The sequence below is a fragment of the Cygnus atratus genome, chromosome 1 (genome assembly GCF_013377495.2).
Source record: "Cygnus atratus isolate AKBS03 ecotype Queensland, Australia chromosome 1, CAtr_DNAZoo_HiC_assembly, whole genome shotgun sequence".
Taxonomy (NCBI): domain Eukaryota; kingdom Metazoa; phylum Chordata; class Aves; order Anseriformes; family Anatidae; genus Cygnus; species Cygnus atratus.
This window is the reverse complement of record NC_066362.1, coordinates 24,952,361-24,969,341: the sequence shown is the minus strand read 5'-3', so window position 1 is coordinate 24,969,341 and position 16,981 is coordinate 24,952,361. Positions and strand designations below refer to the sequence as shown.

The 16,981-nt window shown below is 39.1% G+C and overlaps 1 protein-coding gene across 2 annotated transcripts in view; it reads right to left on the bottom strand.

Annotated features, from left to right (window-relative positions):
* Positions 1 to 5,110: 5,110 nt before the first annotated feature.
* TSPAN12 (tetraspanin 12) overlaps positions 5,111 to 16,981 on the bottom strand; it is a 51,636-nt gene continuing 39,765 nt past the window's right edge. For both annotated transcript variants that reach the window (XM_035559345.2, XM_035559344.2), the window contains 3 exons: positions 16,368 to 16,475; positions 12,967 to 13,110; positions 5,111 to 6,137 (listed from right to left, as the gene is read on the bottom strand). In XM_035559345.2, the coding sequence (XP_035415238.1) occupies positions 5,832 to 6,137; positions 12,967 to 13,110; positions 16,368 to 16,475 (558 nt within the window). In that variant the 3' untranslated portion in view covers positions 5,111 to 5,831. The remainder of the gene's footprint in view (positions 6,138 to 12,966; positions 13,111 to 16,367; positions 16,476 to 16,981) is intronic.

Genomic DNA, 16,981 nt, shown 5'->3' with positions numbered 1-16,981 from the left:
TTCCCTTGATATATTAGTGCACAGATGTGATCAAACTCCTTTCACAGCAGCAAACAACACACTGCAGATCATTTGCAAGAGGCAAATGACAATGCAGATGATGCTCATCTATCAGCTGCCTATGCCATAGCACTGGCATGCATGATGGTCAACTTTATCAGGAGCTGAACCATCCTAGACCATTTTTAAGAAGAATGACTGTCCTCCCATAAAATGTCTTCAGAAACAGAAAACATATGCTTTACATTTTGAGATTTTTGTATATAGTCACTGTAGAAACACACCCACTGCTGAGCGAATGCACTTGCAGCAAAGAGCACGCTGCAACCTGCACATGCTCTGTGGGAAAGGGTGACGTTCAAGAAGAAAATCGGTCTGGAGGAGGATAGATTAGTAAAATGACGGGATTGAAAAGATTTGGACTGGGAGGATGCTTAGGAGTTCATATGCTCTCTTGCCTGTAACTGGGGCTCACCGTGGTTTTATTTTGCCATTGACCACAGAAACATCTGAAGATGCTCAGGTGTCCTGGAACAGAAAGGATCGGTAACTACACAGCAGAATGATGTGTAACCGGAGAGACAGAATAGCTGTCAGTAGCGGACAACATCAACATAGATAAATTGACAAAGGCTGTAAGACATACCTAACTACCTAGACCATTTAGTTTCTTACTTGCCTGCATTATTTATTTACTTTTCAAGTACCCATTTTCACTGTATGCACAAGTATGCAGAACAAGCAACTGAAGGCGGAGGAGTGCTGGATAAAAAGCAAGCAGATGCATAAAAAATCTTATGCATTTAGGACATCGCAAATTGTTAAAAAAAAAAAAAAAAAAAAGTCTATCATACCAGAGTTTTAAGTTTTTAGAAACAATTTCATTTCAATAATTCACATGAATTAAATATAATGCTTTAGAGATTTAAAAAAAAAAGTATTCAAAAAAGTATTTTAAAAACCCAAAAACTATTTTAAAAACACTTTCCTGTATCATAATTACATTATTTCCCTTATCATAATTGTGTTGTCACTGCCACCAACAGCCTCTCTTTTTACTATTTATTCTTTATAATATTCTCTTAGATTTACAGGGTGCTTTTACAAAATGGGTGGTTATAAAGAACAGAAAGCAGTTATATGCAGCATATAAAGCATATATAAAGCAGTTATATGCTTCCAGAAAGCCTTGACTCATGACCTGCTGGTGGATGAAGCAATACCTTGTCCAAAGACCAGGAATAGTGAAGTTTGTCTCCTAAAAGTATCCCCATACTCCCAAATTATCTCCCTGTAAACCTCACTCAACCTCACTGCTGCAGCAAGTTCCCTCAACTGTGAGATTCGTGTGGCTGAATGGAAATGTCTGATGTGGGCAGGGGGTGACCCATTTCCTAACACATTAAGTGATCTGTGAAAAACATTAAGGAGCAGCTCCATAGTTGCTTCTTGTGACAAGAAAGATTTGGTTCATTACAGCTTATGCTGCACAGCAGAAAGAATATACCACCATTCTCCTCTGGGTACTCCTGCAAAACTAACGGGAAAAGGAAATTAAAGACTGAAGTAGTTCTCACTGCTGCAAATATCTCTAAATGTTCCCCTTTTGCCAAGCAGCCTCTCTCTTACTTGTATCCTAAAGCTCTGCAGGAAAAGAATAGACTTACAGCAACCCAGTCAATCAATTTTAAGGCTCCTTTAACAAGCCCTAGAAAAACATAGACACCTCATAGTCTGATCACACAAAAAGAGAAAAGTTTGAAAGTGTTCCAATTTACAGCTAAGACCTAGATTGACAAATGGGGTTAGATACTCAAAATAGAAGTTTTCTTTCCCAGAAAAGGAATACTTTCATCATTCCTGACATGTAAATCTTTCCCTGAATTAAGCTAACCCCATTCTGAATGCAGACTGGCTTAGGAACTGCGTACCAACCAAAAGTTACCCAGACTATAGATGTTTGTTATCGTGGAAGTCCAAAAACACTGGTCTGGGAGACTGGTCCCTTATCGAAGGAGCCCTACCACAATGAAGGAACCCCCCACCAAATCATTTTTCAAGAAGCACTACCACAAACCCCTAATCTCTCTGTTCATGGTATGGATTCACCACCCCCTGGACCTAATGTTTTAGATGTAATTTGATAAATCCCTTTCAACGCTTGAACTGAACAAGAGGCATTGAACTTCTTTATTGAAAAACTGAGCAGATCCCAGGGACATGTGTAGACCCTGTTTCTCAGGTTGCTCTTCAACACCTTGCTTGCATTCTGCGCTAAGAACTGGGAACCCCCACAAGGACTATATAAGTACCTCCACTATCTGTTACACTGCTGTAGAAGTAATCCTGGGCTTAATGAACAGTGGCATACTGATCTCCACCCTAAACACACAAATCTCATTCTGGACGACCTCAGGCATAGGTTCATTTCTCTAACCTCCTTTGTCAGACTGGAACCTTGGGTACATAAATACTCCTCAATCTCAAAGCAGAGGATCACTACAAGTCGACGTCTAACCACTATGCATACATGCATAATATAATTTTAATACTATATTTCTAATATATATACAGGATGCACAAACAAAATTTAGGCAGAGCAGCAATACAGGTATCTCACAAACCCAGCTCAGGAGCCCTAATCCAGATCTGAGGAGACTCTACAAGGTATTCTATCATATGCACGTTTCTCAAGATGGAAGAAGCCTTAACCCCTAAGCCTGTCCCAGTGAGCATACTCCAGCTCATCATGTTCAGACAGCTATACTGCTGCCCTAACTACACCTACCTGCAGTGCTTCTTAACCACCTGGGAAGCCTAACACCAAGCAACTTGGGCAGTAAAAGCAGCCCAGGACTAGAGGCACAGTTGTACTTAGAGAAGGCTGAAACTTGGAATTATCACAGGGTCTAGTAGTCTTATGTGGCCTAGGATTTAGTCTAGTAAAGGAAATGTCCAAATGTTAGGATTACAAACTCATAAAGTATTCATGCTAGCAAAGGAGATCCCCAAAATGAACTTAGGGTTTTCCAAAGGGTCCTTGACAGGCTTGAGAGGTGGGCCTATGCAAACCTCGTGAGGTTCAAACAAGGCCAAGTGCAAGGTCCTGAACGTGGGCAGGGACAATCCCAAGCACAGATACAGAGTGGGGGGAGAATGAATTGAGAGCAGCCCTGAGGAGAAGGACCTGAGGTGTTGGTTGACGAGAAGCTCAACATGAGCTGGCAATGTGCACTTGCAGCCCCAAACGCCAACCATATCCTGGGCTGCATCAAAAGAAGAGTGGTCAGCAGGGTGAGGGAGGTGATTCTCCGCCTCTACTCTGCCCTTGTGAGACCCCACCTGGAGCATTGTGTGCAGCTCTGAGGCCCCCAGCACAAGAAGGACGTGGAGGTATTAGAATGAGTTCAGAGGAGGGCCACAAAGATGATCAAGGGGCTGGAGCACCTCTCCTACGAAGACAGGCTGAGAGAGTTGGGGTTGTTCAGCCTGGAGAAGAGAAGGCTCTGGGGAAACCTTATAGCAGCCTTCCAGTACCTAAAGGGGGCCTACAGGAAAGCTGGGGAGGGACTCTTTGTCAGGGAACATAGTGATAGGACAAGGGGTAATGGCTTTAAACTAAAAGAGAGTAGATTTAGATTAGATATTATGAAAAAACTCTTTACTCTGAGGGTGGTGAGGCACAGGCACAGGTTGCCCAGAGAAGCTGTGGATGCCCCATCCCTGGAGATGTTCAAGGCCAGGCTAGATGGGGCTTTGAGCAACCTGGTCTAGTGGGAGGTGTGCCTGCCTATGGCACGCAACCCCAACCTGACAAAATGCAATCCACCATCAAAACATTCCATAGTTTGCCATTTGTCTTTTGTTGTTTTGTTTGTTTACGAACAAGAGTAAAAAAAAAAAAAACAAGCAGCAATGGCCCAATCCACTGTGTAGCATCACAGGTCACTGTAACAGTCCAAAATTCGGGCTTAGACACATCCTCCTTTTCTACATGGAACTTCCTCTGTAGCTACAGACATGTACAGAAATGTTGCTCAGGATAAGCAGTGGGAAGGATAGAAATCTGCATATGTGCAGTAACGCTGGGCATAAAACCTTCTGAAAGGCACATAAAAGTATTTCTGACAAAGTCATTCCAATCAAAATTTGGAGAGCTCTATCCTTTACCCTTTTTCTTAAATCCCAAAGTAACTATTAGCATCTCTGTAAGAAAGATACAAAAGCAAAAAGGTAATTTTGCTTGCAATATAACCTGTGAAGTAATTACACCCACTTGTAGACTGCTAAAAAACAAACAACAGCCCACACAACTGAAGAGCTTAATTTCATGAGCCCTTGGAAGCTTTCTTAGAAGCAATAAAAAAGCAACTGAAATTTACAGTTCAGTTTCTCCATGACAGAATAAGTAGAATGGGTAAAGATGCATCAAATTAACTCACACTAGCAGTAGGACCCTCCCAACACTCACCAAAGCATTCACGCTCTGTGACTTCAAAATGAAAAAGCCATTATGGAATTTAAGACAGTAGTGATTTTATTGTCTACCAAATCACACCTTACTTTTTTTTTTTCCTCTTACAAATTCCAAAACAAATGAAAGAATTTTTAAAATGTAGTATTATGTAAAAACCCCATTTGCCACAAACTACTGTACTCAGTGGAACAAATATATATTTCAGGAGCGTGGCTGACTGTAAAAATAATCCTATGAAATAAACATTGTTCATAAAAATACAGTAAAATGCACTTTCCCCATGTCAATAAATACATTTTAACGCTGTTTCTAGTTGGCATTTTAAGCCACTAGAGAGCTCTTAATGAAGTACAAGCCAAAGTATAATTTCTCCTTATGTACTTTTACAATTATTGCAATAGCATCCAGAACTGTAAGCATTTTCCTTGTAGTCTTTTGTTTCCATCTCCATGGGAATCACAGACAGGAGAAAAGATTTATTTATAAAAAATACGCTACTCCTATACTGATCCCCATTTTGGAAAGAATGTTTAGTAGTTTTTTTTTTCTTTTTACTAAGAAATAGTCCATAGAACAAACTGTTTCAAAGGAGAATTCTCTAGAATTCAGAAAAACTCAGAAAATTAAAGTCTATTGTCCAAAATCATCACTTTGTTTTTAATCCCTGTTTAATACATTTAACCGTTTAATAAATTTAAAAATTAAACAGTTACATTAGATAAAAATAGAAGTTTTAGAACATCTTTAACAATAATAGCTAAGATAAAGGTTTTGTTAGAAAAAAGAAAATCTTGCACTTTTTACAGATCGTGCAATTTTTCAAATCCAAGTATTTACTTGAATTGTAGTTCTGCTATCCATGCACACACAAAAACACACAATTATATATACATAGATCCCTGATTATTTTAAGACATTTTCCAAATGGCTTATTAAAAATGTAAAAGTGAATTTCAGCTGAAGTCACATTTTGTTTGTCCAAAGCACAGTCATTTTTTCAGAAGACAAGTATCTTTCTTCCTTTCCCATGATGCTTCCCTTAGAGGTTCTGTCTATCTACACGTGAACAAATCAGTATTTTACACATCACTCATCTTGTGACAGTAAGTTAACTATTACTGTGCCCAGAGAATGAATGCCTTTTAAAAACAAGAACAACTCTGTTATATGGCTCTTCTAAGAGGCTGAAATACAGACATTTCATTATCTTTCTTACTACACAGGCCTCTTTATCAATCATTAGCTGGTCTTTGAAGCATAGGAAGACTGGTATATTTGGTATACTTGATGGAACAGAATAAAAACAACAAAAAATGATTAAAGCCCCTGTAACTTCTTAGATCAATTCAATCACCTACAATTCTTCCATTTCAAAGTGTGTATTAAAGCTGTTTGCCATGGATGTATGTTCAAAGATTCTTGTTAGGCTTGGTTTCAGTAGCTCCACAGAATGACATGACAGCTGCTGTGAGGTATCATTCTTCAGGGACATGATTTGATCCGCCCCAGGATCCCTTCTGTCATAGTACAGAGCCCACAGCAAGGTAATAGTGAGGATCATAGCCAGAATCTGCGTTACTCCAATAGAGATTCCAAGAAATCTCAGCACTTGCAATTGCTTCGTCCCCCTCAAAAATGTGTACATTTTTTTACCGCATCCCTATGAAACAAAAATAGATATAAAAAAGTTAGTCAATATTATCTGGCCTGCAGTTCCCAAGGCTTAGCCAGTTTTAGTACTGGCTTTTCTGGCTCCCCCAAAAGATCTACAGACTTGCATAACCTCATCAATGTTTCTTCTCACCTTTTCTTTTTAAGTGTTACCTGCATCCACTATATGCCAGTTTTTTAGTTCAGCAGAAATACTCTAAGGAGTAGAAAAATCATTACATTCCAGACATTGTCTGAGTAAGGAACAGTGAACAAAACCCCCCTTAATGGAGGATTTCTGACAAATTTTGGGAATGTATTGAGTACAAGACTTTCTTTAGTACTGAGTAATAACAGTATCATATACGTGTAGCATTATTCCTGCGTTTCATTCTTGAAATAGTAGCATTTCCTCACTGCAAAAAGCATATTCATTTATGCTAGTTACACTCTGCCAGCCTCGCATATCTGTAGACTATACTCTAAAAGTTAACTTGGCTTCATTTCTGATCTGAATGTAGAAACTTCTGCCTTTTTTTGCATAGTTTATACAAAGAACCAGTTTTATCTTGTCTTGTGCAGGGCCAATCAAGGTATAGCTCTTGCTACAAAGTAATTTCCTAAAGTCTTTGAAAAGTCTGTTGGGTATTAGTTCCGAGAAGAAAAAAAAATTAACACCAAGTCATTGAGACTGGTAGGAAACGACAAAACGAATATTGTGAAAAATGACACAGAAATTCACCTGTTAGAAAAATGAACAAATAGAATCACAAAATATCCCAAGTTGGAAGGGGACCCCCAAGGATCACTGAATCCAACTCCTGGCTCCACACAGGCTCACCCAAAAATCAGACCATCTGTCTGAGAGCACTGCCCAAGTGCCTCTTGAACTCCAGCAGGGTTGGTGCTGTGACCGCTGCCCTGGGAAGCCTGTCCCAGTCCCCGGCCATCCTCTGGGTGCAGAACCTTTCCCTAACCCCCAGCCTGACCCTCCCCTGTCCCAGCTCCATGCCGTTCCCTCGGGTCCTGTCGCTGTCCCCAGAGAGCAGAGCTCAGCACCTGCCCCTCCGCTCCCCTCATGAGGGAGCTGCAGGCCGCCATGAGGCCTCCCCTCAGCCTGCTCTGCTCTGGGCTGAACAAACCCAGGGACCTCAGCTGTTCCTCATACATCCTGCCCTCTATGCCCTTCAAAATCTTTGTAGCCCTCCTCTGGACAATCTCTAATAGTTTTATGTTCTTCTAATATTGTGTCTCCCAGAACTGCACACAGTACTCGAGGTGAGGCTGCATAGCACAGAGCAGAGCAGGACAATCCCTTCCCTCACCCGGCTGGCAGTGCTGGGCCTGATGCACCCCAGGGTACAGCTGGCCCTCCTGGCTGCCAGGGCACACTGCTGGCTCACATTCAACATGCTGTCAAACAAAAACCTCAGTTCCCTTTCAGTAGGGCTGCTCTCCAGCCTCTCATCCCCATCTGTATATATAACCATAATTGCCCCAGGTGCAGAATCTGCTGCTTGCTCTTGTTCAAATTCATATGACTGGTGATTGCCCAGCTCTCTAATTTGTCAAAATCTCTCTGCCCTAGAGGGAGTCAGCAGTTCCTCCCAATTTAGTGTCATCTGCAAACTTACTCAGTATACCTTCGAGTCCTACATCCAAGTCGTTTATGGAAACAGTAAAGCCCTAAAACGGAGCCCTGGGGAACCCCAATAGCGACTGGCCACCAGCCTGATGCAACCCCATTTACTATAACCCTTTGAGCCCAACCCACCAACCAATTGTTCACCCATCGTATTATCTACCTGTGTGCTGGACATCTGTTCCATAAGGCTATTGTGAGAAACACTATCAAAAGTTTTGCTGAAATCCAAAAAGATTACATCTATTGTCTTCCCTTGGTCATCTACATGGGTATCATTGTCCTAAAAGGAAATTAAGTTAGTTAAGCAGGACTTTACCCTCTTGAACCCATGTTGGCTGTGACCCATATTGTCTTTGACCCATATTGTCTTTCAGATGTTTTTCAATAATTCCCAGAATAATCTCCATAATTTTACCAGAAACTGAAGTGAGACTGACAGGCCTGTAATTACTTGGGTCTTCTTTCTTACCCTTCTTGAAAACTGGGACAACATTTGGCAGTTTCCAGTTGACGGGGACCTCCTCAGATTCCAAAGACTTTTGGACAAATAATTGAGAGAGGTCTTGTGATAACATCAGCCAGCTCTTTGAGTATCCAGGGGTGAATCCCATTGGTCCCACACTTATATGCATCCAGCTGGAGCAGCAAATCCTGCACAAATTTGCAGCTAGCTGGGATTTTATTTTTCCCACAATCAGGGTCCTCCATCCAACCTGGGGCTAATTGGCTTAGCATAGTGGTTTCCACGCTTCTTTCCCACCTATACACCATCTCCAGCTGCTGCAGCAGCACCAGGAAATGCCCCGGGCCACAGCAGGTCCCCAGGCTGAATCAAATTAATTACACCTGTGAAGCAATACAAGTACCGACACCCATCCTGCAGACTGCTATTCCCATGGAGACTCTGCAGACATTTGAGTTTGAAAGTCACCTCACAGCATTATTGCTGTGCTTTGTTTCATATCTCACTGTGAGAGTGCTTGCAACTACCCACCCTGCACAAACCCAGGCAGGAAACTAGACCTTTCTCCAAAGAGCTTACCACCCACGTGCTGTATTAGGAAGATGGTTATACCCATCACTTCTCCCTACCATTGGACAGGTGCAAATCCAAAGCACTTATTTACAGAAAAATAATTATTTACACACACACACACAAAAAAAAAAAAAAAGACGTAAAAAAAAAAAAGCATGTTAAAATACCATAAGCTGATGTTTCCAAAAAATGTAAATTTAGAAACTATAATCGCTTATGTGGAGCACATGTTGCAGTTTGCTCACGTGGCCAAGTAATTACTGCACAAGGTTTTTGAAAAGCTCCCAAGTCCCTGTAGGTCAGCAAGTACCCAAAAAGAGATGCTGGCTCTGGGGACTACTGGACAACAGTGCAAACATAAGCTACACTACTTGCTGATCAGAAAAGTTGTCATCTTAGAAAGGATAAAACTCTGAAGAGGGGGTCCTTAGCTACTTTGGCACATGCTAAGTTTTACAGGACTTCACAGTAGAGAAATCAAAGGAACAGCACCAGCAAGGGACAATTCAGAGTAGTAATCATGATAGGATAACACTATGGAGTACCAGCAGGCATTGGTCCCAGCAAAAGGCCTCGTGGAACCCATCAGAAGGGGCATTACCTTCAAAATACCATTTTTGTGGTTATATCCTTCCTACAAATCTTGTAAATTCTCTATGAAAAGAAAGCAATTGATCAAAGTGATAGAATCTGAAGACAGGCTATGATAAACAACACTTTTCAATCGCAGTGAAATTCCCAAAAGCCAACATTGTTTCAAATATTGCAGTCATGAAGTTATGTGATGAAAGGCCTGATTCTTGCCTGACACACAAAATTCACACCACAGTCAACAGATTCTCATTTAGGATCTAAATAAAATCAACGTACTCTATAATAATTGTACCAGAGTAAGTTAAAGGATCTCAATGTCTTTACACTCTTCATGATGCCACTGTGTTTTTGTGTTTTTATAAATTAACACAGTTTAGACACAGAACAAGGAGAAAATTTGGATTCTTTGAAATCTGAAAAGAAAAAAAATATAGCAAAAGCTATGTAATTGAACTTAATGAACAAAAATGACCAAGTTAGTGTCTTTATTTCCTTCAACTAAAAGATAGTGGTGTAATTATGTTACTTTCCAATTTTGTTTTTGATTACAGAGAAACTGTCTTCATGTTGATACTTAGATAACTTTAAGGGATTAAGGTACAAGCTGGTCACACTTTAAAAATGCTCAACCACAGCAGTATTCAAATTCAGTTCATTTTTTGCCTGGAGGAAACATCCATTAACAAACAGCAATAACATTAATGCCTGCATCTCCTGCAGAAAACACACATAACTGACACAAATTATGCCCAATCTAGATAGACTGCCTTCCTCCATTTAATGATGTTCTTACAGTTCTGCTCTAATACACGTTCATAATCAGCCTCAAAACTGAGAAATATCCAGCTATCCCGGTTATCCTCAAATTCATTTTATTTCTGCTTATGCAACATATTCATAGTTGGTAGCCTGCAATTAAAGAGTACACAAATATACTTTCCTAGGCAAAAGTAGTACTTTGTCACTAAACTGAAAGTTCTTATTGACAAATCACAAATACTATAAAACTTTGTAGTGATCATTTAGAGTATTAGCTTCGAACTCCTACTAAGCTATTAAGGTATTAAGCTTTAAACCAGTATTAAGGACCTGGTTCAAATTTATTCTAAGAGCCATTTGAAATTTTCAGTATTAAAATGGAAACAAAGCATGTTTTTCTGATTTACTGCAACACCACAGTACCAACAGAATAATAATCAGATCTTAAATAAGCCACTTCTCAGAGCAGCAGAGAACTGATAAACCACCAGCACATTTAACAGATCTGTTATATATAACAAAGTTCTGAGGATTGTCAAAATTATGCTAGAAAAAAAAAAAAAGAAGTAAAAATTAACATGCAATTTTGATTTTTCTGAAGCTATCAAATCCTACCAATTATTTTATTGGTATTTTACAAGACTGGCAGACCTCCCCTTGTTCTCAGACCAAATTGAAACAAAATAAACCTCCTAAGCTGCAGTCATCTCATGCACTTCCATTGCAACTACAATCTAAGACTTCCTTATTCTATGAATTGCACAAAGGTGAGGTTTGTCAGAATAAAAGCAGTTCAAGAAGACCAACATTAAAAAAAAAAAAAAGGCTTTCAAAATCTAGCAGCAGAAGCACAATTCCTGTCAAAAATACTCTCAGGCAAGCCTTCAAGTAAGCCACCATCCCTTCAACAAAAATTGTTATTGCAAAGGACTCCAAATGAGACCACAGAGAGCTCAGAGATCCCAGCAGAAAATTACAGCACAGCTACAACAAACTTTTATCCATCCCAGCCAACAAACTAAACTTCAGTTTTCTGAAATACTCCAAAGGACTTTTCTGAAGTACCAGAATGGATATTTACATAAGCCAATTTTAGCCCAGCGAGGCTAATCTCATCAGGTTCCCTCTAGAATCAGCAGACTACATAAATTTGTTTTAAATCTCTTTCTAAAGAAGCTTTTCTCCTTCCGTTCTCCAAAGCAGAAGTCAGACAGATTAGCCTTGCAGTTAAAGTTGGTTTTGCATGACAGTGATAAATATAAGAACAAGTACATAGTACAAGCCTGTAAGAAAACCCACAAACAAGCATCATGGAAAAAAAACAGTTTTGCCAACCAAACACTGTACATAACTCAGAAAGCAAAACATTATTTTTTGCGGCTAGTGAAACAAAGTAAAGGCTGTCCCTTTTTGGAAAAGATGCTGCAGTAGAGAGCCAAATATATGTGTGTGTGTGTGTTTATTTATTTTTTTAATAAGAGATTAATCCAATCAAAACGTCTCTGGGATATCTGCAGTACAATAGAGGAAGAACTACAAATGTGCCCTTCAGGTTTCTTTTAGAAAAAAGCCAGGCAGTCTCTCTATAAATCAAGTGGGTATTAATGTAGTCTTTGTGCTCCACAACATCATTGTCTTTCACTATTAATTCTCACACACTTTTTTCACACATCCTGGTAGCTACTTGACTGAGACTTACTTCTTGTCATGTTAGTTCTATTGTGTCTCTGATTCTCTTTCTCCATGTGCCTACTTTTATTGAGAGACTTCAAACTGAATCTAGCAGTTTTGACATTTAACACAGTTTGGAACACAATGGATGGTTTCAGGAGTTGAAAAATCTTCTCCTTCCTAACAGCTGTTATTTTTATTCTCCAAAAGTAACTGAAGAAATTGTTACATTATATATCCAAATGTCAAACTATATGGTCAATTACTTTTGGGGAAAAATCATGAATGGGAACTTTGTCAACATCATGGAAGCCCACCTTCAAGGATTGGGCTTGTCCTAGTATTGATCTCGATATGGATGTCACAGCACAGAACCAGCATGATGTTCCAGGCCTGGTTCCTCATGGACTCATTCCCAATTTCACACCCAGAAGAGCTCACTTAAGTATTGCCATTCATCTTCCTTCCTCTAAAAGTAATATTCAAGGTAAAGAAAGAAAAAGATCTCACAATAACTTTGGCTCAGGAATTACCTAAGCTATATTGGTGGCACCCAAGGAGTAAGTGTTGGACTACTACCAGACTGCCTGTTGAGTTGCTTGGGTCAACTTGAACACCTTTGCTTAACTCTTCTCCTCTCACTACCCAGAATCAAATAGAAGTGAGAACTCTGGCTGCAAAGTAGATGAGCCACAATTGGCTATAAAAAACACCAGAACTAAAAACCATACCGAAAACAACATATCCTCCCTCACACCTAATTTACTTCATCTCTTCAGAAAAACACTGTGAAAAAAGATCTAAGAATCTCAGTATCTTTGTCAAAACGTGCTCCTGATTTTCAGTGTCTACCTCCACAGTTAAAGGACCTTCTGACATCTACAAGAGAACAAGGTGTGCAGGTAGGAAGGTAGTGCTTCAAGAGTGCTGCCTCTGGAGGGCTTCATTAAAAAAGACAGCAGATGCTCAAAACCTCAGCATTAACAACATTAACTTCTTTCAAAAAAAAAAAAAAAAGAATTGCTCTGCAAACCTTTCTGCTGCACTGCAAGTGAAAAAAAAAAGTTTGGAAAAAGAAACTGGATCATGAAGACTGCACAACGCCATCTGAAATACCCATATTTTAATTCTTACCTCCTGATAAAGGTCACTGAGATCCTCATGATGTGCCTGTTTAGAGCAACCTGGGAACTCTCTGACACAACAGGAGTCAGGTGGCCAGTCCATCTCTGTCATTTCCAGCCAGTCTGTGAAGTACACCACCCCACAACATTTAAACTGCAAAGGAAGGATTAGCCAAGATCAGCAATAATGATGCTACTTCTTCCTAATAGTAGGTCATCAAACAAATTAAATAAATTCCTATTAAAACCTTTTGCAGTATTTAAGTAGGACCAAAACACACACAAGAGCTTTCATGTATATTCCTCTGCTTTGACAGAAAAGCAATGTGAAAGAAGTAATGCAGTGACCAATGAACACCTCAGAAAGAGCCAATGATACTGCTCTGTCCTTTAAAACCCTACTGTTCCTTCAAAGGAGGCTTTGCAGAAATTATTGTACCCTTTAGTTTTTCTATCCATATTACTGTAGACTAACGCGTGATAATCTCATGGCAAAAGAGTGAACAACGACATCTGTAGCTAAAGTAAATTTTTAAAAAATTGTATTACGGTCTTACTAGTAAGGACTATTCCTGCAAGGCTACAGCTATGGACATATCTGTTGAAAAATAGATCAGAAAAAGCATACAGCAGAGATTTATCTGAAAACAGTAAAAAAATAAAAAGTTAAAAGAGTGAGAAAAGGTAGAGAAATTAGAAATACTGAAAGACAAAACGTAAATGGAAGAATAGGGCATCACACTAAAATAAAATAATAAAACACAGCAACAGAATCAATCATAAAAGTGGAAACTCTGGCTGCAAAGTAGATGAGCCATAATTGGCTATAAAAACCACCAGGGCTAACAATCTGTCTTCTCTGAAGAGCACACCAGGAGATTTAAAGACAAATGACTAGCCTACCACATTCCTAACTGCATTCACATAAAAAACAGCTGAAGCAGCTATGTCAGATTTTTTTTTCAACATTGGATGGGGAGTTGATATGACTGAGAAAAGGCCTTGCTGGAGGAACAAAATGGTGCCGTCCGTCTGAATGTCCTCCAGTACCAATCTCAGTGTTTACAATTCATCATCTGGCAAAGAACCACGGACTTAAGAACATTTACCCCATTTACCCACCTCACAGCCAGACTTCTGTATATGATTAATCCAGTTCTCAGTCATATTCAAACAGATCAGTGCCCAGGTAGAATGCTTGTACTCCAGTCCTCTTACAAATTCCACTTCTTCCATTTCTGATTTTCAGCACAGCTTTAGCGCCCCTATTTTTATCAATTCTTTAGTCAGTCAAAATCCTCCCTGACTTCCAGTACAGGACTTTCTAAAGAAAGCTCAAGCTTTGGCTCCCCATTGCAACTATAAAGTCAACCTCATTAAACGGTCTCTCCTTATTATCGAGTCTTTTTTCCCCAACCCCAGTGCTTCCTTCCTGACTTGAAACAACCCTTCCTGCCTTCCTTAGCATAGTCACAACTCTGGCGTTAGACCAGCAAGGGAGGTGGTAGTGGTGGTGGGAAATACATTTCCCGTCTCTCTCAGATGTTAAATAATACAGAAGAAAGAGCACACAGCTGATCAGAGCTGACTTTTTAGGAACTGGAAAAAATCATAATGCTGACTAAAGAAGGGCCTCATGCAGAGTGCTCATTCAGGCATAAAATACATACCATGCTCACCCATTCACCATCTAAGTTATGAGTAGGCAGAACAAAAATGAGACTCCAACAGTTTAGTATAAGCAGTAGAAGAGCCTTCTTAAATTCACTTCAAACTTTCTCAAAATTCCTTTGGTCACAGATAGAACATAAGAAATTTAACTTATAAAAGAAATTCTTCTCCCCTAGAAGAGTTAAGGCATGGCTTCTTTGGCAAAGAAGCTGGTATTTTATTGCTAGTATTCACCTTAAAACCATTATTATGACACTACTATAACCAGGAGCATAAAAGGCAGCTTTTTATTTAATCAACCTATACATTTAAATCAAGATACAATATCAGCTCTATTCAAGGAATTCAAGACCATCTGATTATGTTATCTCAGGCTACAGAACAGACACACACTCTACCTGCATATGAAGGATTTCTGTTTAACGTAGCACTTGAATAGCCAGAGCAGGGGTGAGGGGCTTAAATGCATGAAGTCCTCGCTCTCTCTTTTAGGTTTTAGTATAAATACAGACTAACCAAGAGCAGCTAGGAAATGTTTAAGTAAACAGGAAATCTATGCAACACCGATAGACTTAAACATTTCAACAAGGGCAGCACAATGACAGGCATTTAAAGAGTTCTCTTCCTGCACATGAGTTACATTTGTAGTTAATGGGTTTTACCTTGGGCAATTTCATTTTTGTAACATAATACTTCATTCTTTAAAAATAGTTCTGAATTTTAGTAGGCTACAGGGCAAAGCTGTGAATACGAGGCAGTTTTTTGCTTTGTTTTTTTCACCCCTGGTCAAAGGAAATAAAAACCCTGATCAGTTTTCGCTAACCTAAGCAAAAGAGACAGCATTGGCATCCTTTTGGAAGTTTCCTGTCCCACCCAATTCCAGGTAACCACAGATCTTATACATGACAGTTCCATGAAAGGAAACTAACAGAGCATACAGGAAGGGGAGCACAGCTTAATATTAAAATAGAATATAAAAGTGTTTGTTTTATTTTACCTGAAGAATTTCAATTCTACATAAGCCATATTCTTTATTTTTATAATAATCCTAAAAGGTGTTGGTGTCCTAACATTACTGGCAGAAAAAAAGATAGTGCTAGCACTTTAACTGAATTTAGTAACATTCTTACTTTTGACATATACAAAGAGAGTTTTAATATGTTCTGAGTGTTATTTTTAATTAGGCTTCATGTAACACCATGATTACACACATTAAGTAGATATGGACCTTCCGACTCCTGAACTGCTAGATACTTTGATGATATTAAGAATTACTTATGTGACTGAACAGAAATAAGCTATTGAGGTTGTCATGTTTGTCCACTACTAGTATTGGTAGCATTTGTAGTAGTAGTAGTTCAGTAGTGTAAACTACCAAATGCTGGGCATTTATTTTAATTTACTTTTTGAGGTGCAGGTCTCTACAACATACTGATATTAAAATATATATAATAGGAATACACATGAACTTACCTGCATTAGGCAAAGCTACAGCATGTCATGTGAATAATATTATTTCTAAGAAAATGGGAGATCAAGTTGTAAAATATACAGAATAGTGCCTTTAGGACCTACAGAAGCTCAAAAGCTGGATATCAAGTGATGTAAAAGACATCATCACTACACAGGGCTTCGTTTAACTTACGTTCATCTATTCATTTAGAAATAAAGCTTTTCCTTTAGCAGATAAATAATACTAAGCATGTTTTATTTCAGTTAATGAATTAACCATCTTCTTACCTCCCTCTGAAAGAAATTCCAGGCATGGGTCAGCCACTGGTATCTAGGTAGGCCATAATTGGTCATCCTGGCTTTCAGAGTGATCATATCAGACCACTGTACTGGAACCTAGAACAAGGAAAGAAAAGTGATTGACACAACAGAAAGCTGATGAATAGGCCAGTTAGCTTATGGCTCCAAACCCAGAACCTTCATCTACTCTGAGATCTTTTAAGTGCAATAACCAAAATAACTCCGCATTCAAATAAAACAGGAAAAATAAATGTTTCAATTTTTGCGACACCAAATCCTTATAAACCTTTACTACAATAACACGAAAAAGTTATTTGGATCTTTTGCTAGTAAGGTAGTGTATACTGAAAAGGAGCTACTGCATTTTGGAGATATTCAAAGATTGTTGTGTACAATTTGATTATATTATTACCAGATTTTATCTGGCATAAAACTTGAACCAAGCCCCATCCCAGTCATCAGGATGGAATTTGTCTGCTCCAATTTAGTTATCTCCTTGTTGCCTTCTTAGTCAATACAAAGAAACAGGCAGCTGTCCAGGGCAATTCATCTCACCACAAGAAATATTTTACACAAGGCGAATGAATCATTCCCTTGAAGTC